Here is a 23780-nt window from a genome sequence, read left to right as displayed (position 1 = left end):
TGCCTGGCGGATGGATCAATTGGACACTGGCTCAATATATCTACTTTGCCTTTTTGGTTGAGGGGTTCACCATTTACAGTAGGAGAGGCTGATAATGACACAACACTCCTAAAGTGGTCACCATGGCAGAGACCTCTGCCATAGCAACCTCCTCAGAGTTCACCGCCACAGCCGCCATTTAAAAGTCCACAGCTGCCTGGTTTGCCATCTGAGTTCACTCCTGCCATGGACCACAAGCCAGCTCCCACAGTGCCCATGGCCGACACGGACTACGAGCCAGTGCCCAAACCTGCCTAGTCTGTCCTGTCTGCCAGATAGTCAGTGGTATCCTGTCACCTCACTGGATTTTAAAATACAATATTATTTTTTTAGATAATGTTTTACAAAGTTAAAGTTTTGTGTGAAATTAAGAAAATAAGAGTTTATTCATTTTTTTTGCAATTTTATGTTTATGTTATAATTACTACATTAAATTGTGTGATATATCAGCATTGTAGCAGCCTATCGGCATGGACCATTAAAAACCCCATATTGGTTGATCACTATCTGCAGTGCCCTTTTAGATTGTAATCTACAATCACGTTGTTCATCAAACCACACAATGAAGACTTGGAATTATTGTTATAGCTTAATTTGTATATTACAGCATATTTGTCTGTAAAACTGCAGACCAAATAAAAACGAGTTAACTTAATTACAAGTAACTAACTTATTTTAAAGTTTTAAAATACCATAGTATGACATGAACATTAGCTGTTTAACATATACAAAGACCCATGATAAAACTAGTTATGTTACAGGCTCTTGCATTAGCCATTTTATATGTAATGTTTAGTTACTATTAGTTATTAGGAATTTGTGAACATGAATCCCCATCTGCCTTTGATGCCCTAAATATTTCAACATGGCACCTGAAAATAATGCAGACAAGACAAATCAAGAGCTAATCTGGGGGTAGAGCAAGTCTGGGAAGATAAGTCTTGAACGAGGTCCATCTGTGTGCAACACTGGTCTCGCGTTCCAGTTAAGGGCGGCGGGAGTATTTAATGAGAGGAGACAGCAGCAGAGGAGAGAGAGACGCACTAAATTGTCTGTCTGCGTGTCAGTCTTATGCTGAAAAGTGTAGGAGTGTTTAATGTATACTGAAAAGTGCCACATTAAAGTGTCTTACGTGTTTGTCAATCCAGTCCCAGCTTACTCCTTGTGAACTTTGTTACAACTGTCTATTGTGACAAAAGATTTGTCTACACTTTAGTTACAGTATACAGCTAGCAGGAATGTCTGAAAACACACCTTTGAAAAACAGGACACAAACGCAAAATGTTAGCTAATTGTTGCAATGTAATGCATGACAGCAAACAAACACCATCGATAGTTAGCTGGCTTACATTAATTTCTTACCAATGTTCTGGCTGCATTTCTCCTCTTCCATTTACTATTTTCTTTTTCCCACTCCTGACTTGCAGGTGCGCTTCATGATGACAGAAAACCATTAGATTGTGCACATGCCAGTCACATCTAACTACAACTCCTTGCAGTTATATTCTCCCTTCCCTATTGGGCCACAATGGGATCCCCTATAACTGTCTAACTGAGCCAAAACTGCTGCCTGAGTCTTACCTCGCAGCTTTTAGTATATTTAAAAATAAAATAAATAAATATAATCTTTGTCATCACCTCCTGGTTCCATGTTACATTCTGCCACCGTATGAAGGACAGTGATATGTGTCTCTGTCACTTGTGTCCAATTGTACATTCGCTTTTTCTTATTTTTTTTCTGCTCTACTTTTATTTCTAGTTTCATTTTTATTCTTAATAATTGCTTAATCAGATTTTATCATCTTTATTTGTAAATCACTATGTATGCTCTATTTTGTCTTGATTTGTTTTCTCTCATTATTTATGTCATTTACATGTCATGCTAAATTGTTACTGACATTTATTGGCATTGCCAATAAAGCACAGTTGTTTTTGGTTGAGGTATCATACTTTTAGTCTCAAACAAGCATGAAAGTCATATACACAAGTTTTTACTATTAATGTATTTCATTATTTGTTTGAAAATGTTCAGACTTGTAATACATATTCACTTTTGTTGTAATATTGTTCATATGGAAGCAGTAAAAAGCAATATATGCACATATGTATGAACAAAGTAATTTTACACAAAAGTATTAGCAATAATCACACTGGCATTCAACATGAAATCTTTGTGCTTAGAAATTGACATTAAAAAACAAATATAGAAACGAATCAAACAATGACATCAGGTTGATGTATGTAATTAAAGTAATTAAACTACAGTCTGACCAATCAAGTTGCTGTTGTATAAGTGTATATTTAGTAATATTATGAGACACAATATTTGGCAAAATGAATACTGTACATTCACTGTTAAACTGTTGTCCAGTTTTTCATGTCATATAGCTGGAAGGATACAGTACATTTGATTTCTGTATGGGATTCTGTAACAAACAGCAAATTGCAATATGCAGGAGCAACACTGTAAAATAACAGTATTGAATGCTTTTACAGTACAGGGAATAATTCTGCTACAATGATCATTTGGCACACGCACACACACACACGCAGACACACACACACGCACACACACACACGCACACACACACACACACACACACACACACACACACACACACACACACACAAATTGAATTGTTTGAGATTATTAATATACTGTATAACCAGACCTTGAAAGATATATATCAAGTACAGACCTACTGTGGGCAAATATTGGATGAGAATTAAAGATATTCAGCTTTACAAATAGCAAAGAGGGATGATGCTTTACAGATGGCTTATACAACATTCTTGTCAAAATATAAAAGAGAGTATAAATATTATACATTACATAAGATAATATTTGTTCTTTAAAAGTGCTGTGTTTCTGACCAACAGTCTCATAATCAACAAGCAGTAAACAACTAAACAATTAGGAGTGTTTAAGCATTCATTTGGAAGCTTCAGCAGGACGAAAATGTCTAGAGAGTCTTTGTCTCTGTATTTTAAAATATCCACCTCTGTGTTCAAGCCAAGGGATCCAGGTTTGGCTGGTTAGTATGGTCCAGTTAGGCCCAAAAATAATCCTTCTCCTTTGAAAGTCATTCAAGAGACACTGTATATTCTGCAAAATAATTTTTCTGCAAGCAACATATAAATCGCACTTGTTACATTATATTAGAGTAGATGTCTTGCCAGTTCCCGAACAGCTCAGGTTAGACACTGGAGAAGGACATGGGACTGTGTGTGTTCTTATGGTGCCATTGGCCAATCAGCAATGTCATGATGTAATTTCTCTGCAACGCTAGATTGATTAGTCAATAATCACATAGCATTCACCACTCAGGTTATTGCCTCAAAAACACCTAAATAGGCAACTGAGTGCCCATGTGCAAAGATGACAAATTTCAAATAACTACCATCATTCTCCAGGTAATATAGACCTTATAGACCTTTGCCATTAAACATTTATTTTAAAATACCGCTGCATTGGCTGCTAAGGCACAGCAGACTGAAAGCACAAAGGTTGCATGCTGAATTTATGACTCATGACTGCAGAATGTTGTCAATGTCCCATCAGCACCGGAGAAGGACTTTGTGCAGAATGCCAGAAATGACTGGAACCGGTCCTGATGGGTCTTCAGAGTGGTCATATAGCAACAAAGTTCATCCATTCCTCCACCGGAGTAGATTTCTGTGCAGTATCACAAACGTTTCAGGGGTATTGATGTATACAAGTATGGCACGAAGGGAAGCAAAGACACATCGCAACACGTTCAGCATGCAGTTCTGCTGTCCTGAATGGGATCTGAGCTGTCTACTACCTCCTCTGTATCGGTGAGGGCAGCCATGCAGAGGTCACTAAAAATGTCTATAAAGAACAAAATGAGAAGACGTGTATTAGTGATGTAACATACAATCTCCCCTACTGTGGCGTGAATCCAGAGGGACAGGGAACAGGTGGCTAACAAAACAGACCTTGCGGTTGCAAAGAAAGAAAGAAATAGTTCATCCAAAAAGGAAAATTCATTCTTTGCATAACCTCATGATGTTTCAAACCTGTAAGCCGTTATTTTTATTAGACATTTTGTTTTAAGAATGTTTACGCAGCACTTACCATACAACGACAGCTCATAATGACCATGTCTGTCAAGCTCTAAAACTGAAGAAGAAAATAAAAAAGAATCATAAAAGTAGTCCATATGACTTGTACACTCATATCCAGGTCTAAAGGGGACAGAGAGGCAGATTTTCCTTGTGCACCCCCCAGTCGGACGGTGAAATGACCAAGGGGGAGCCTCCCGGTCAGACAAAGATATACATATATATATATATATATATATATATATATATATATATATATATATATATATATATATACTCATAAAGATATTGTGATTAATCGCAATTCAATATTTTAATCATTTGACAGCCCTAATATATATATATATATATATATATATATATATATATATATATATATATATATATAAACTTGTACAGTATATACACAGTATACTGTATATACAGTAAAATGCTGTAAATACACAGTATATTTTGGCATATATACACTGTGCATATACATACTGTACTATAAATATTAGAGGTGTAACAATTTAGGGCACGATACATTTCGGTTAAAAAATGCGATGATGTGCATCGTGGAGATGGCACTTTTATTTATTTATTTAAATTTGCCCTCTGTTCTATCCAAGACGCGCAACGTCCTACACCTATGTTACGCAGGCATACAAATGGAAATAGATTGATTCTTTGCACACAAGGAGCTCTAAAATATGATGACAGACTAGCAGCCACAGGTGATGTACGACGAGTTCGGCTGAAACTGAAATCAGCAGCCGGAGAGAGATGTCCCGCGAGTGATTTAAAGTCCGTTTGACATGCGAGAGAAAATTAACGTTTACAGCACTGATATATAAATACATATATTTATATATATATACCTTTTCTGCATATCGTGGTGCCATTTTGTGGTTCGTTCTGCATAAAGAGGCGACTTATTGTTGCGTGGACATTCTGCCCCTGATCGGCCCAAAAGTGTGTAGGCCCACCGGGAAAATGCCCGGTATGCCAGATTACCAGTCCAGCCCTGGTGACAGTGTATAAACAGCATATTTAATCCATCTATTATCATAATTTCGTATTTTCAGTAATCAGAATTATTTGCTAACATTTCCATTTGGTGTCACCATTGCCCTGTTCTGGGCTGATTTTTAGTTCCAGTACACCACTGATGGATCATTTAGCACTTTTAAGTACAGTACTTTTAGCTACATTTTTTAATATTTATTTATTTATTTTTAACTTTCAATATTTACTTTCCTTGATTTAGGCTTATAGTTTAAAGAATCGTAAACCGAACTGGGAGTTCAGTGTTCCACTGAAAAAATAACAGCATACTGGTTTGGAACCACATGAGGATGAGTAAATAATGACAGAACAGTCCTTCCTGAGTGAACTATTCCTCTTATCAGCAAGAAAAACAATCCAAACAAGAAAAGACGTGAGGTGCAAACCTTAAGAGATATCATTCTTTACATCAGTTTTAATGAATCGGGGGTGTAACTTTGTTCCCGCCAGTGAGCACAGGTGGAGAAGCTTCAAGCGCATTATGAAAAGCATATGTATTCAGCCCAAAACAGCTCGGCCCTTAGTCAAAGCTTTAAGGGAATATGCAGCATCTTGCTATTACAGGAAGAAGGTTTCAAGAAAATCAGACAAACAAGTTTGAATGTGGCATCGTAACGCCACAGTTTCTTGAAATGGAGTGCATGCCTGTGGAGGTGATGTCATGCACAGAAGTTCACCTAACCATAAGAAAATCTGGCAAACAGGTGGCTCTGTCAGTCTTGCTTTCCACTGACACAGATTTCATTTTACAGCCGGTTTGTCTCTGGTGGATATCTTGCATGTGTTTCATGCTCTTGTGTTTTAGTGAGAAGGGACTGAGTGACATCAAAGGTCAATGTGCACCATCTAATGCAGTGGTTCTCAACTGGTTTTCGATTTCACATTGGACAGCAAATATATACAATGTATACCTATATACTGTTGTGACGAGGAGGAGGGCATGGCCAGGCCGTGCCAGGCATCCATTGTTACGGCCCGGCCACGCCCTCCTCCTCGTCACAACTGTATAAATACAATACTGCATATACAGTATATGCCAAACTATGTGCAAAATTATTAGCATCACAAAGGCTGAATAGGAAAACTGGCTTTTACATTGTCTGTATAGTTATAGAGAGTTTATATCCTAAATGTCTCTTGAATTTTCATGGTTTCATGCCCTCGACAGCCAATAATTCACTGCACAAAACACATTGTGACAAACCATTATTATCCTCATTGCATTGGAGTTGTTTTTTCTTTTGCCTTGCATAGTTTTGTTTTCGAGGATGAAAGGATGTTACAAAATCTGTTCATATTGGCACAAGCTTCTACCAAGTGACAGATGAATTTGTGCCAAAATACTGTACAGCTTACTTGAATACACAGCCTTTGATTTCAGCAACAAAAGATATGGGAAACATCTCCCAAGTTGATAACCCTATTTATTTTTGTTCTATATAAAAAAGTAGACAAACGCACACACATCCAATCACAAAAAAAAAAAAAAAAAAAAAGTTTAATTTAGGTGCTTGACCAATTATGGAAAAACAAGTCGGAACACCACACTTCCAAGAAAAATACAGTTTAATATAATACCACCTTGGTAAAGTTTTGAGCTGCATGGCTCTTCATCAAACCTGTTTTTTTTTTTTATTTTATTTTATTTTTTTTTGCTCTCCTAACTATAAATAATTTGGCTATACAAGCTATAGTCAGTAACATTTTATTTTATATAAACATGTTGCAAATAATCCATAACTTTTTCTCTGCTATCTGACCCTATCAGATCAGACCATGGCACATTTTCTGGGGTTCGCAACCCACCAGTTGAGAACCACTGATCTAATGCATCCCCATGAAAGTGATCTATATGTAATACACATACAGTAGCTAATACAGGTACTGCATGTGTCAGGTAACAACAAATTAATTTAATGGAGACCATCAGTTTGGACTGGGCTACATGTGGTCAGAATGATGATGTCAGTCATGCCCTTCTGCTGCTCTTCCTGAGGTTGGTGTGTGGTACCAGAGTTACTGTAAAGGTCTACTCCCTCTGCTGTGGACTGCAGGACAGTGGGTGGAACCAGACCTGTCTTCCAAGTTCTAAGGTTCTTGACTAGCCTAGAACATGAGAGAGAACGTTCATTTTCAACGGCAGTACTAAAATACAGGAACGTGGCTGAGAACCCGAGCTCAAGGAGGTTTACCAGAGGTTGCGTTAACCAGAAATTGTATGAAATTTGCTGATTGTTTAAAATATTTACTGATATTTCCAAATGCTGTCCTTCATTTTGACAGATGAAAAACAAAAAAGCATCACACACAGACATATTTGAACATTTGGTATAACATACAGGTTTAGCTGTGGTTTCAATAAAGGCTTTACTGAATCTTGGAATGTACTGTTACCTTATTCTTCTCCAAGCGGAGATATGGAGGGGGTTGGGGTTGGGGTTATACTGTGGTGATGGAGAGGTCAGAATCAATGCCAAAAATAATGCATCTGGTCTATATCTTACTGTAACAATTATTAAACTAGGCTGGGGCGAGCACAACCCCAAGCAAACTCTAAACGTCCTGTCTCGAGAGGTGAACCAAGCCATGAAAATGTTGTTCAGCTCTACGCAATGCCAAAATATTGCACCTTATGGAGTTTTTTTCCTTACCACAGTTTCCTTTGGCTTGAAAATAAAAAACAAAGACATTAATGCATAATTTCGATAAATAATTTATGCAAAGACTTTGATTAAGTTGTTCATTGTAGGCTTTCAGACATTGAAATGACATTACAGTATGTTTCTCTGTAAAACTGCTTTGAAACAATGTGTATTGTGAAAAGTACTTTAAAAATAATAATGTCTTGACTTGGATCAATCCCAGAAAACATGAAAACTATGAATAAAGAGTTTGGAGAGATGATTGGTGAGTACAAATAACTTTGAAACACTTGACAAAGCAGATAGTCAATAATTGGACAAGATTAGAGATTTGGAAATTATTAAAGATGTACAAATTGTAAAGAATAAATATGTAGGTAATATTTAGAATATTGCTGGCTTTTTTGTTCTATTTTAGAACATTTGCAGTACTAAGTCTAGTTTTAATTTCAGGTATTAAGCACCCAAAAGACACTGCAAAAGCTCTCTGTGAAACCCCTCATCCATGCTAGATTCTGGAGGAAATTTTAAGATGGGCATTGGACAATAAGTCATTTTAGATGTGGAAGGCTCGACTGACCAGAATAAATCACTACTTATTTTGAAAATGTTTTCATGTAATGCCATCACACATCAACCTATGAAACATTAAAATCCAGTTAAAAATCCAGTACAAATCCAGTTAAAATCCACGATCCCGGTTCCGGGATTTAAAATTACGTCAGTAATAATGTACTTCCAATTTTAAATGTATGCGGAGGATTTATGAGCTCATATCTGGTACCATTTGAAAGCTTAGAATGTCTACTTTCTTGAGATATGCATCACTTTGGCATTTGTTTTACACTAAGTAACTTATTTACAATAAATTACATAGTTCCACCCATCAAAAGTCGTGTCATAATTATGTGCGTTTTTGAATACATATGTCTCATATCGCTCAAATATGACGCACATGTACAAACCATGTATCAAATGAAAGCTCTCATTGCCAGTAAGAAGTTCCAATAAGTATTTTTATTGAGGTATAATCACATATCTAATACACTTCGAATGAATCATGAAGTATACAATCAACATTTGTAAACATACAAGTGAAATTATTGAATATTTGCCGTGCTACTCGCACTAGACAGCGCAGTTAGCCACAAATGCTACATAATCTTTTACCTTAGGTTATTCTCTGCAAAATGAGCCGTTTTTCAGTGTTTTCTGTGGTTGTGTGCCCAAGTAATCCCTCGAGTGCAGAAACACCACAAAGTAATGTTATATGATATTCAACAATCCAGGAAAATATGTAAACATCCGATCCGGATAAAGCATATATTGCCGTAAAGCTTAGACCCTCCGCTTTCCGGCAATGTCTCTCAAGATCAAATAGACCAATCAGGGGCTGTGATATTGCATCCAGACTGTGAAGTGATCACTGGGTAGGTTACGTGCCCTAAAACACACAGACGCGTCTCACCAGACACCAGAGCGCATATTTACCACTTTCAACAGTGTTTTATGTAATGACAAAGGGTTTTCTGTAAAATTACACTGGGATTTTGCATTTATAGCACTGTATATGGGTATGGGGAGACTTTAGATTTGGGTAGTGGAAAGTACACCAAAAAAGGTAATATTCCTCCCTTCAAATAAATTGAAATAGATATTAAATAAAACATGATACAGACAAAATTCCTTTTTCAGGTATTTGCTGACATCTAGTGGAAACAGCCAAAACTGTCTGCTTGCTGCTAGGGTTTACAGGGCTTGAGTTATATTCACTTTCAAAAATGAATTTATATAAAAAAAATCAAAAAGTGCCTCTTTTTTAGGAGGGTTATTACTGTTCAGACAACATATATTTAATTTATTTTTAATTTTTAGCAGTGTTTTATGCAACTTCAAAGGGTTTCCTGTAAAATGACACCAAAACTGTGTATTTAGGCCAAAGTATGTGGGAATGGGAAGCTTTTTAATTTGGGTTGGCCAAATCCAGGCGGAAATCCCCAAAAATGGCAAGGATCTTAAGAGGTATGTCCAATATTACACATTGCCATGTCAAACTAAAACCACAATAACTAAACTATTAAATCAAGGGTGCTTTGTAAAAGAAACACAGTTACATTCTCAAATGTAAGGTTGAATATATTAGTCGACGTTATCAATAACTATTTTTAATAAAAAATTGAAGACAAGCATTTTCATTGTCGAATAGTCGTTTGATCTCATTTAACGTAACATGAGGTCACATAAAATGAAGCACGAGAACAGCACTGCATTTCGCACTTGACTGAGGAGAGGAAGAATTACACAGATCACAGTCCAGATGCACTCTAAACTTTCCAAACAGCTTCAGGTGATGTAGATCACAAAGTATGAGGGAATTATACAAAAATACCAAATAAGTAAATACAGAAAAACTCCAAGCAGAGCTGGAGCTCTTTAAAGGAAACACCCCTGTTTTACATCTTTAATGCAGTTGTATTTAATGTGTTATATTTATTAAAGGTCAAATAATACGGAAGCAGATCATGTAAATAATTACAAACTCCGAAACAAGTGCCTCTTGAGTTGCGTGAATGCCACGATCTAAGGGGGAGAGATTGAAACTGCACCCGGCTGATGCACACTTGGTTGCAGGGATGCTCATCCCTCGAGTGCTCGCTTGCTGCAGCTAGATTATAACGTGATGCTCGTGACTTATTGTATCATAATATATGTGTCACTGTGCATTTCTTATCATCAAGAAAATTGGAAATACATAGCTTTATTCATTAGAGAGAGTTTTTTTTTTTTGTGAGTTAAAGATGGATTGAAAGTTGCATTCATCTGAGAAGCAGCATATGAGATATTTAGACTTGCTTTTAGAGAATTTATAGAAGTATATTTGTCTTTACTGCACTCGCAGAAGTATAACCAAGTGAAAAAATACACTTATATTTAAAGGTGCTATATGTAATATTTGTACTGTACTAAATCATAAAATTACCATAATATATCATTAGCGAATTAGGAAACATGTCAAGTTGAAATACTGGCTTCTCGGATAACAATGCTACAGACAGTATATTCTACTTTGACGTTTCCATTCTGGGCCAGAATTTCTGTTTCTGTTTTGGCCTGTGTGATCTTGCCCACTGCAGACTCACCAATAGTATTTCGACACCGCCGGGTTGCCAGATTTGAACAAGTTTGCAGGCAAACAACGCTGCATGTTGCAGCCATGGAAGCCAGCAAATAAACTGGATCAGAGATAACAGATTTGACCCGAAAAGCCTCGTCATCCGTAAAAATACCTCCATGACCAGAGGTGTTAGGAAGATGGAGACAGTTTAAAGCCAAGAAATCCTTTAAAACGGATGCTGAGTTGGCTAATTTGCATGTCAACATTCTGGCACCCCACATGAGCTTGGAGTCTGAGGCAGACAACTCTCCAATATTTTGAATTTGGATTACAGTACCCATTTCAAATGCTTGTTGTCAATAATACAGATAGCACCTTTAAGATACATTCTCTTAAATCAAGTCTAAATATCTTATATGTTGCTTCTCAAGTAAATGTATCTTGTTTTAAGGATTTTTATATTTTTTAAATGAAAAACACTTGATAACAATAGTAATTCTTCTAAATCATAACATAAAGAGATATTGTTTACTCTTTATAAGGTATGTAAGGTTGAATTCGTTAACATTAGTTAGTGCAGTAGTTAACATAAACTTACAATGAACAATAATATTAAAGCATTTATTAACAGTTATTTTAAGTTTTACTCCTAAAGAAATTAAAAGCAATTTTGAAACATTTGAATAATCATGAGCACTCACATGTGATGAAGAGTTTAGTCATATCATTAACTTTATAAAAGCTGTTTTATTCTACATGGTGCAGGGGTGCCCTCATGGGGGCTGCCATTTTAGTATCAAATGACCAGCTAAATACTTCTTGCTTAATCTCAGTAACCGTCTTGTTATTGGACACTTTCACTGGATTAAATTAATCTTAGTTGATTTTATATAGTGAATTTCTGCAATGCATCTGTAACTGAAAAAAACATTTTTTAATGATGATATATATATATTTTGTATTTGTTTTTTATTAAATATATCTGGCCATCTAAAATCAACTAGTAGCCAAAATATCTCTCTCCTGCATCCATGCACACGCTGCATGGGCAAGTTTTGACTAAACATCTTATATGGGTGCAATTCATCCATCCATCCATCATCAACCGCTTATCCTGTGTACAGGGTCGCGGGGGGCTGGAGCCTATCCCAGCTAACATTGGGCGAAAGGCGGGGGACACCCTGGACAGGTCGCCAGTCCATCGCAGGGCCACACATAGACAGACATACACTCACACTCACCTCCACATCCACATCCACATCCACACCTAGGGTAATTTTTTTTTTTTTTTTTTTGGAGACACCAATTAACCTAGCCTGCATGTCTTTTGGATGGTGGGAGGAAGCCGGAGTACCCGGAGCGAACCCACGCAGACACGGGGAGAACATGCAAACTCCACACAGAAAGGCCGGGGCAACCAGGGTTTGAACCCACGACCTTCTTGCTGTGAGGCGACAGTGCTAACCGCTGCACTATACATTATTTTAATTACAGAAATAATGATATGTAGTTGTGACAGGGCAGAGGGCGTGGCCGGGTCGTGATTATACACACCCAGTCCCTTATCAGGCTAATTAAGCCTCCGAGAGGGATAAAGGCCGATTGCGGACGGTGGTGCGACGAGAGAGAGATAATTTACGGACATGTCCGTCATGTGTGTGTGTTTGTCTTTTGTTAATCATTAAAATATTGTTTATATTGCCTGGCCGGTTCTCGCCTCCTCCTTTCCATTGAACTGCTTTATAGTAGTATTTCAATATAGTTGTCTAAAAGGTCTTCAGCATGTCACAGAAAGCTACATCCACAATGTGCATGAAGGCAAAGAAATGCGTGATACAGCAGTTTCCTTCAAAATCAAAGCACATACTTATGATGTTCAACAAAAAATAGAGAAGCCTAATTTTTTTAGGCAACAGGAAGTGGTATAATTACGAAAATGTACTGTGATAAACCATTAAGACGTTGGTTTCATGAAAACAATTATCTGTACAAAATTAACTATTAACCGGTTACCAATCTATTTGTTTGTTTTTGGTTTTCATTCCTTGGAACATTCTCAGTCCCTGTTATTTAATCTTTGTAAATGTTAAAATCTAAATACACTAAACGTGTAGGCCTATTGTTCTGTGATGATGACCATCTGACAGTCAATTATCTTGTTTATTACACAGATACTTACCGATAAATAAAAAAGAATAAAAATAAATGGAAATTAAATGGACCTCAGAGTACTATGAGAGACTTAAAACTAGCACAGCCATGTTGGAAATTGGTTGCCTAGGAAAACTGTAAATTATAATTTAGCAGTCCTTTTACAGAATTATTTTAATACTTTTGAATGCAGCAATTGATCAATTGGAATCAAGAATTCCAGAGAGCCATCTAACACAAAGAGAGCAACATAATTGTTTCATTAGTGATAATCAGGTCTTCAGTGAAGTGCTCTATATTGAATCTTGTACAAGTGCACTTGCAGCAATTCATAGGGAAGGACTTTTTACTTACCAATGGGTATTCTCTGAATCCTCCAGAAATTGCACTAAATTGCCCGCCTCCACAGAGATATCCTGAGCAGTTCCCGACTCGTATGTAAGTTGCACCTGATAGCGATCATGCTCCCCCTTAAGAAAGACATAGAAGAAGAGCATGATTTAGTTGAGGAGTTTAGCACTGGTAGTTGGGTTTATGGAAACAGGGAAGAAGAGAGCAGGAGGTTAGATTCCTTGCAGGTGTGTATGTGTGTGTGCGTTTAGTCAAGAAATCTTATCTCTTGATTATTCAAGGTAGCTCTCTGTTGGTATGGTCTGAGTAAGTGAGGTTTAATACCATATGCCACTTTTTTTTTAAAGAGGTTCAGATGGACTTTGTGCTGCTGCATACGTGTGATTAAGCTTCCACACTAAAGCAGACCTTTCCCTACTTACGCATCACACAGGGGAATGAAACAGATAGAAAGCCCCTCCATATGATAAAGAGTGTGGAGAACTCACAGAAAGATAATCTGCCCTTCTTTGGGCATTAATTATAAAGAGGTTTTTATAATTTGCAATGAATTTCAATTGGAGTTGACAATTTATTTCAATTTTAGTGACAGAAACTATTGCTAATGCAATAAAGTTGAGCAGAACTTATACAAACGAGCAATGACAATGTAATAACTACCAATGGGAGTGCAGACAGTGATACACTACTTGATAAAGTTGGATAAAACATTCAAGTAGGAATGTGTTACCACAAAAATGTAAACAAATCAAAACTATCTTACATTTTAGATTCATCGAAGGAGCCTTTGCTTGATTACAGTTCTGCACATTCTGGGCATTCTCTCAACCACCTTCAAGAGGTATCAATCTGGGAGGCTTTTAAAACTGTAAGGAGATCTCATGTATGCTAGGCAGTTGTTGGCAGCTTTTCTTTCACTATCCAGTCCAACACATCCATTAAAAAATGTTTGTGTGTTTTCATGTATGCACAATAAGGGGCTAAAAAAGGTTCAAGGAACGAAAAAAGAAAACTGAAAACGTAACTGAAAACGTAACCGAAAAACAAGTCGATTTCGTTTGCTCCGGAGTGATAGCATTATTTTTCAATGCTGGTAATGGATTATAACCAGTTAAATTCGTTCCAAGAATTGTTTCATGAAAATTCTACAAAAATAGTACATTTCTTGATTTTTTTTGGTAACTGTTAAACACATGGTTTCATCCTGAAGGAAACCGCTGCATCACACATTTTCTTTTCTTAATTGCCTGTTGTGGATGTAGCATTCTATGAATGAAGACCTTTTTAAAGGAATATTCCAGGTTCAATATTATATAAAAGTTAAGCTCAATCAACAGCGTTTGTGGCATATTGTTGATTACCACAAAAATGAAATTCGACTTGTTCCTCCTCTTTAAAAAAAGCAAATATCGAGGCTACAGTGAAGCACTAACAATGGAATTGAATGGGGATGATGAACGTGAATATGACCAATGTTTGTAGGGTTTAAACACAGAAATGTATTAACTCTTCTTTTAAAACCTGTGCATTAATTGTTTAAATACATTTTTGTGGTAAACAACATTATGCCACAAATGCTTTCGATTGAGATTAACTTGTATTGAACCCGGAACATTAATTTAACAACTATGTATAATTACTATATATAGATGCACAGCCAATCCAGGTACAATGAAAACATTATTAAATGTTAAAAAGTACATTTCTCAGTTGTTTCCAAGTCTTCACTGAATTGTTGTTAGATGATACACTACTACAGGTTTGATGCTACTGGGTTCTGACAGAGAAGCAGATCTGTAATTAAAATTATACTTGAATTAATTGTATGCTTGTTAGGATTTCTATGCTGATGAATCCACCACACAGGAACATTTAAATAGCTGAATTTCACTTGTTTTGCTGAGGCAAGTGGCTACATTTTGGCTTGTTTTTCCAGACCAGGTCACATGTTTCTCTTGCAAGATCTGGCAATATGGCAACTGGCATTTCACCCACCCTTAGCACTGATAGTAAAAAATAAGATCATTAACCATTCTTTTATTACGTTCTAATCAGTTACCATTTGGAAATGGTAAACAGGAATGAAGAAATACAGTTTTGGCCCAGAATAAAACAAAATGAAAAGCATTTAGTTTTCAGTCCCTGTGCACATTTATATTTGTCTTCAGATTTGAGAATTTAAGCAAAAACCTTTTTATCAAAAGCTTTTTAAAATCATGGGAAACATAAATTCAGTCAAGTGTGTCCAGACTTTTGGCTGGTAGTTTAAATTTGTGGGTTTAAACGGAATAGGTCAGATATGTGGAGAGACTGAAGAGGAAGACAATGTAGCCCATTGGACATACGTTTTTGTTATGGCCATCATCCTCTCCATCTGAGGAGTTGGAGAGCTCTTCAGCACTGGATGGAATAGTCTCAAAGTCTTCAGCATCCATTGAGGGCAAACGCCGTTGACTCCATCCTAGAAAATAATAAACAACAGTTAACATTGTTCAGTTAAATCTGTATGCAAGATCAGCAGAGATGGTCAGGGATTAGTCTAGCACCTGAGTTTGCCAGAGTTCTTCTGTAAAAGGGAGTAAAGGTGTAGACACACTCAAAACAAAAATTCTGACTGATTCTGTCAACGTCCAACATTGAATGAAGAACGGAAATTTGACGAAACACCACAAGAGAGCCTAAAGTGGCAAAATATGAATGGCAAATCACATCTTTTCACATGATTACCTGGTTGAGAAGCAGATCTCGGCACAGCAGGCTTGGTACCAGCAGTACCTTTACTTTTGCACTCAGCAGGCAGTGTACCACGCATGGTGTCTGTGAGGAAATTCACTGTCTTATCAAAAAGGATCTCTATAATGGTAGCGTTGTATGGAAACCACACAATAGCATGCAAGAATCAGCCATCATCAACTGTCAAAATGATGAAGTAACCCCAGGTGATGTCTCTCAGCCATGCACACTAACAGTACAAGGTACCCTAACTACAGAAAGCACATTAAAACAAGGCACAACTCAAATTCAGATGGCAGGGGGGGAAGGAAAAAGTAAATATAGTGGATGATACAAACTTTTTATATGATAACCACCATCAAAGCACCACGAAGCAAGCAGACACACTTTGAATCAAATCTAAAAAGGTAAACAAAATCAAAACAAACACCAAATAAAATGCAGTTGCCTGCTGAAAAATCATCTTAAACAAGCCAAAGGCGGTTTGCTGATCTTAGCTGGTTTAAAGGGATAGTTACTATTGTCATCCATGGAATACAAAAAGAGATGTTAGACAGAATAACAGCTTTAGTCTGTATGTAAAAAAGATGCTATGTAAGTGAATGGTGACTGGGACTAGAATTCTTCCGATTATCTCCTTTTGTGTTCCACACAATAAAGAAAGTCATATGATTAGAAACAATGTGAAGGTGATTAAATGATGACAGAACTTTCAATTTAGGGTGAACTATCCTTTTATGTTGGTTTAGTTGGTTTCCCAGCAATTTTTAGGCTGGTTTAAGACATTAGTTTTTCCAGCAGAGTGGTATAGATTAAGTAATGCAAAAAAAAGTCTGCGTGTAGTCCAAGTAAGGGTAACCCAGAAACTTCTAGAGCAGAATTGCCAAAACTTTTTCCTGTGAAGGGCCAAAAATCTAACTTGACTGAGCACTGTGGGCCGAAAGTAAATGTTGCATTATAACAAAATCAGGGCCTGATATTAATTTCTGAAAATGGGGGGTTGGGGATGAATTTTTCCATAACACGGTTCATTTGGGATCATTTTTTTACCTTTACATAGATAATTTTTTCTAAACTTATGACTCGTTTTACGTCAAATATTTAATTTAAACAATTAATTACATTTTAAAATGCCATGTTTCAATAATTACAAAGTTGCATGATCTCTACATTACATAATTGCATTGTTACTGAAAGAAAATTGTTTCTCATTCACATATTTCCAAATATTTTGGCTATTAAATTAACAGCCTACAAAACTAATGCACTGACACAGAGGAGATGACAGCATTTCTCCAGATTTGGAGTAGCTTTTAAAAAAATTTAGCAAATCCTTCATGCCATCTGAATAAAACAATGCAAAAACAATAATATAACAATGAACATCAGAGATATGATTCATTCACCAAAAGTGATTAATGTTCTGTAAAATTATTATTGTATAATTAATAATGGCAATTGAACACATCCAAATATCATTTTTGTTAATATTATTAACTATATTGTAGCATTTGATAATTTTAGCTTGTGAGTACGACACCTGCCTTAATGTGTTATCAAAATTTTCCTACTTCCCACTTCTGAGGTGGTAATTATGAGTACGTCACATTCACATGCTTTGTTGTCGGAAAGAACAGGAAACATGGACGATGCCAGGTTAAGTCATACATTTTCTTGAGGAACTTTTATTTTGACCATAATACATATAACTGTTAGAGTGCTGACGATAATCAAATTTTGGCCAAAGCTATTTTCACAATGTAAAAATTTACAACATGCATAAAATGGTTTCTGATATACATAAATTAATGTGACCAAACTCCAAGAGCTAACAAATAGATGCATTTAAAAAAATGAACAAAATCTGTCATTCACTACAGAAACTGTAGTCTCTGTAATCTGTACATCTCGGCAACTCGGATATCATTTAGAATTCCGAGTTTCCCACTTGAACTTCTGAATTTGCTGGGTTATTCATGTGCTTGGAACTGTAACTATGAGTTTTCCAAGTCCACTTGAATGGGACCGAACTAATGCGCAGTGTGAGAAGTGGAGTGCGTGTCTGTGCGCGTTAATGGCGCGAGCATCCACCAATGACAAGGTAATATCTGCAAAACGAACAGCACTAAACAAATAATGTTCAGCGAAAATTCAAATGAAGATCGCAATGTATGTATTTGGAACTATATCAGATCACATGGGAATTTTTTTGCCCAGAGCCCCCGTATAGTTCTGACCCTGGATGGAACTAGAGATGGAGATGAGAGATGTAACAGGGTGTGGCAGGGCGGAGGGCAGGGCCAGGTCGTGATTCCGCACACCCAGCCACTAATCAGACAAATCAAGTCTCCGAGAGGGATAAAGGCAGACTGGAGTCGGCAGTGCGACAGAGAGAGAGAGTTACGGGCAGCTGTCCGACACCTGTATGTGTGTTTGTCTTTTTGGTTCAGTTTTATATTAAACTATTATTTATATTGTCAATCCGGTTCTCTACTCCTCCTTTCCATTAATCCCTTTACACGGGGTTTTAGTGTCTCTCTTTACCATGCAGCTGGTATATTACACAAAACATTTTTGCTCTTTCTGCCTTTCTTGCAAATGTGCTGCATTATGTCTAAAGAGGGAGTGTCAAGATATGAAAGGTGTTCGCCGTCACGTGCTTGCAATGTTAACAGCTTTGTTGATTATAAACAAGAACAATATAGTTTTATTGCATTGCTCGCTTACAGAGACGTGGTATAGTGCCATTTGCAATTGGAATTAACAGGTTTAAAAAGGTTTATACATCTGTAACATCTAAAGTTCGGAAACAACGTGACAAAGTGTGTGCTCACACTAAATTTAACAAGTGCTCAAATGCACTGCTGACAGCTGCAAGAGAGTGAGAGAGACAGAGCGGATTTACACTCAGAGCTTCTGGAATTAAAGTTTGCTACAGTTTACAGTTTGATTACAGTTTATTGATTTGATTTTGATTCTGTATCTATTGGCTTACTAATTTGCACTATAAAGTGAATAAAAGCGTGCGAGAATTTACCACATTATGAACGTGGAACTTGCGGGAATTATTCCAATTCTGTACAATACCCACAATCCTGCTCTGAATTTCAGGCCCTGCAAACTGTATTATATTAAAATATAAAAGTTTGTTCCAGTGCCTGGGTAGATTAGCACTTATTGACGCTGAATTCCACCCCTGGAGTCGCGAGTTCGAATCCAGGGTGTGCTGAGTGAATTCAGACAGGTCTCCTAAGCAAATAAATTGGCGTGGTTGCTATGGAGGGTAGAGTCACATGGGGTAACCTCCTCATGGTCGCGATTAGTGGTTCTCGCGCTCAATAGGGCACATGGTAATTTGTGCGTGGATAGCGGAGAGTAGCATGAGTCTCCACATGCTGTCTCCGCGGTGTCATGCACGATGGGCCACGTGATGAAATGCGTGGATTGATGGTCTCATAAGCAGAGGCAACTGAGATTTGTCCTCCGCCACCAAGATTGAGGTGAGTAACCGCCCCACCACGAGGACCTACTAAGTGGGAATTGGGTATTCCAAATTGGGAGAAAAGTGGATAAAAAAAAAAAATAATACATTAAAAAAGTTGCCCTGGTTCCACTCCTTTATTACTTCATTAAACAATAAAACAAAAAGACATTACTCTGAAAAGACTTCCCCCCTCTTGTCATATAAGGCAAGGCGGGCCAAATCAAAGGTCATTACGGGCCAACTCTGGCCGCCAGCCCTGGTATGGGCATCTCTGTTCTAGAGTTTCTGAGACCCAAATTTTGCTCAATGATGGCACTTAGCGCCAAATTGCTCCAGGACGACTGTCACTGCAAATAGTGTACTGTCACATTTGACAACAAACTAGGTCTGGGAATTGATACAGATTTCCAGATTAAATTCTATTCCTTTTCACAAGCTCTCGATTTGATTCCGATCCAATCCAGTATCGATTCATATGGGTATCGATTCATATTTCAGTTATAATGTCCCTTTTGCATACATATAAAATAAATTATCTCCCCACTAATGCTGTTAATTATTCAGGGGACCTTTTAATTCACCCAACAGTGGGTGAATTTTCTTTTACCCACTGTTGCACTTGTGTATATGGTTGAGGGACAATAAAGTGATTTGATAACTAGGTTAATTAAGAAAATATAAATTTTATTAATTATATTTCATTATTTTTCATCATTTTGGTCACATTTTGGCTCTTTAAAAATGAACAAATAAATATATTCAATCAATAAATAAAATTTTATATTTCACATATTATTTTTGTCACATATTTATTATTAAATTGCATAATTTGTACTATTTACAAGTAATTACACTGAACATACTAAAACTGTCTCTTTAACAATAAGTGGCAATTAAATGCCTTTAAATAAGCGCATGTTAACTAGAGAGGACTCAAATGGCTTTACCTCGTCTGTGGGACGCATGATTAGAATTACATGTTATGTTGTAGTTGTTTTTAATCAACAACTGACTGTAAAGAACAGAAAGGCTATTAAAAGAGAAAGTATTCAATGATAAATAGGTTGCGTGGATCTCGTCCTTGAACACACATTACACGGAACAACTTTTACTCTCAAAACGGTGTGAAAGGATCTTGCTGCTGAACACTTCACAACTAAACTACACAATTACTGGTGAGTGAAATGTAAACATTTACAAGCCAGTTGCTAAATATATTCACTTTAGCTGCATAGTACGAAATTAGATATCCTCTCACTGTAGTGGATTGTTGTGCATTGACTGAAAGATTGATCTTGGGATTTAAGAATCGATATCGAGATCATTCAAATGAAAATCCAGATGCATCAGAAAAACAATATTTTTACCCACCCCTACAAAAAAGCATCTGGTATAAACAGTAAATCATTACAAAATTAAACCAATAAACAAGACTACAGTAAAATATGTTCAGCATGCAGCATGCCATGTTACCCATGTAGTACCTTCACAACCAAATGGTGTGGGATCACTCTTGATTTGATGCCTCTTGCTCTTAAGGCTAGAGGAGAGAGGAACTGAACACAAAACGTCATGGTTACTGTTGTAACCTCCATTCCCCGAGGGAAGGAACGAGACGTTGTGTAGAATGAAGTGACACAAGGGGTCTTCCTGGGACGCCAAACGTACCTCTGAACCTGAGAAAAGGCCAATGTCAATAAGGTAAGGCCATTTACAGTGGTAGGTCTAGTGCTGTGGCAGGAGGGACACAGCGTCTCGTTCTTTCCCTCGGGGAACGGAGGTTACAACAGTAACCATTACGTTTCCCTTCTGTCACTCACTCGACGTTGTGTCGAATGAAGCGACACAAGGGGTCCCATATAAAAACGCCACGCACTGACCATGTTACGTGAACTGCCGAGATAGGGGGAAAAGACCCAGCAGAGGCCACATCCTGCCCAGTCTACGGGGAGGTAACATGTGGCAAATACACCATGAGGGTTGTGAAGCCGTCCGTGGAAAATGGCGCAGTGGTAGGTCCAGCCAAATGAGGGGGGACTCTACAAGCATGGCGACCGGGGTAGACAGGGGGACCATACCATGGGAAACACATCACGGGGAGTTTGCCTGAAAAGGGAACAAAGCCAGTGGAGCCCAACCCCAGTACAGAGCACCTGTGACTCGTGGGTCTGGCCGTGAATTGCTCTGTGGAATTCGCCAGCCAGAAGGCTAGGGAGGAGAACATCCAGGGAGCGACACTTAGAGGCTAACCTGGGATAGAAGGTGCACTGGATCAACATGGTGAAGGGCGCTGTGTGCAAGTGGAACACCCGGTTGGTAGTGCCGCATTACCGAGATCTACCGGACCTGACAAAATACGGGATGAGACTGACACAACACTGAGATTGTAAAATCTGGCAAAGGTATTGGGTGTTGCCCAGCCCGCTGCTCTGCAGATGTCTGATAAGGAGGTAACATGGGCCAGTGCCCACGAGGATGCCACACTTCTCGTAGAGTGTGCTCAATCCCGAGAGGGGGCGGGCAAGGCCTGGGTGTGATAAGCTAAGGAAATAGCATCAACGATCTAGTGAGCTAACCTCTGTTTGGAGATGGCGTTCCCTTTCCGCCATCCGCCGAAGCAAACAAAGAGCTGTTCAGACCATCTAGAGCTCTGTGTGCGGTCAAAATAGATACACAAAGCACGTACTGGACACAGCAACGAGAAGGCAGGGTCTGCCTCCTCCCAGGGCAGCTTGCTTGGGCACGTAGCCCAGTCGTGGCTTCAGGATAAAGTGAGAATGTGCCAGACTGAACTCCAGACAGGTGTCGCTGACAGAGAACGCATGCAGGTCCCCAACCCTCTTGATGGAGGCTAACGCGATCAGGAGGGCCGTCTTCAGGGAGAGGGCCTTGAGCTCAACTTAATCAAGTGGCTCGAAGGGGGTGTCTGAAGGCCACAGAGGACCACAGAGAGATCCCAGGAGGGGAACAAGCTAGGCCGGGGAGGGTTCAGTCTCCGGGTGCCTTTCAGGAACCTGATAATCAAGTCATGCTTACCTAGGGACTTGCCATCTACTGCGTTGTTGTGGGCTGCGATAGCAGCTACATACACCTTCAAGGTGGAGGGAGACGGCCTCCCCTCCAGTCTCTCCTGCAGGAATGAAAGCAATGACTGAACTGTGCACCTCTGCGGGCCTTCGGCTAAAGAAGAACACCAATTTGTGAACAAGTGCCACTTTAGTGCGTAAAGTTGCCTGGTGGAGGGAGCTCTGGCTTGGTTGATCGTGTCTAGGACTGCAGGTGGTAGATCCACTAGATCTTCCGCATCCCGTCCAGGGGCCAGACGTGGAGGTTCCAGAGGTCTGGGTGCTAGAGGGTGCCCCGTCCCTGAGAAAGAATGTCCTTCCTCAGGGGAATTTTCTAGGGAGGTGCTGTCGTGAGGAGCGTAAGATCTGAGAACCACAGCACCAGTGCAAGAAGCCTCACTGGGGGTAATGCGTACTTTGCCAGCCCCCGGGGCTAGCTGTGTGCTAGCGCGTCTGTCCCGAGAGGAGCTCCTGTCAGGGAGTACCAGAGCGGGCAGTGGGAGTTGTCTTGGGAGGCAAAGAGATCTATCTGTGCCTTGCCAAATTGGTCCCATATCAGCTGGACCATCTGGGGGTGGAGCCTCCACTCTCCGCTGGGCGAAACCTGCCGTGACAGCGCGTCTGCCGTCGTGTTGCAGTTGCCAGGGACGTGAGTGGCGCGCAGCGACCTGAGTCGCGGCTGACTCCAAAGGAGGAGATGGTGGGCGAGTTGTGACATATGATGAGAGTGCACGCCGACATAGTGATTTATGTACGCTACCATCGCGGTGCTGTCTGAACGGATCAAGACATGCTTGCTCCGGATTAGTGGGAGAAATGAGGCGGGAGCTGGGCGAACTGACCCGCGTAGCCGAGTCGGATGGTCCTGGCCTGCCAGCGTAACGGATTGGGAAGTGAAAGCCACGCATGCAAACTCTGTGCATAGGGGCACTAACGGGACGATCGCGTTTGACATACCAAACAGGGCTTCGCCGTCTGCCTGCGAGGTGCTAGACGCTGGGGCTGAAAGCTGGGCCCGAAAGCTGGGCCCGGGTTGACGGGGCATGCCAGTTTGGCGGTGCCGCCTC

The 23780-nt window shown here is 38.9% G+C and overlaps 1 protein-coding gene across 1 annotated transcript in view; it reads right to left on the bottom strand.

The window, feature by feature from the left end:
- Positions 1–2044: 2044 nt before the first annotated feature.
- The window catches only part of LOC127632484 (guanine nucleotide exchange factor DBS-like), a 90650-nt gene continuing 68914 nt past the window's right edge, over positions 2045–23780 (bottom strand). The window contains exons 28-33 of the mRNA XM_052111072.1: positions 21133–21204; positions 16159–16248; positions 15777–15892; positions 13435–13550; positions 7184–7278; positions 2045–3892 (exon numbers count right to left, since the gene is read on the bottom strand). Of these exons, the coding sequence (XP_051967032.1) occupies positions 3798–3892; positions 7184–7278; positions 13435–13550; positions 15777–15892; positions 16159–16248; positions 21133–21204 (584 nt within the window). The 3' untranslated portion in view covers positions 2045–3797. The remainder of the gene's footprint in view (positions 3893–7183; positions 7279–13434; positions 13551–15776; positions 15893–16158; positions 16249–21132; positions 21205–23780) is intronic.

Source organism: Xyrauchen texanus, chromosome 39 (assembly GCF_025860055.1).
Source record: "Xyrauchen texanus isolate HMW12.3.18 chromosome 39, RBS_HiC_50CHRs, whole genome shotgun sequence".
NCBI classification, from domain to species: Eukaryota; Metazoa; Chordata; class Actinopteri; order Cypriniformes; family Catostomidae; genus Xyrauchen; species Xyrauchen texanus.
This window is presented reverse-complemented; position numbering and strand designations above follow the sequence as displayed.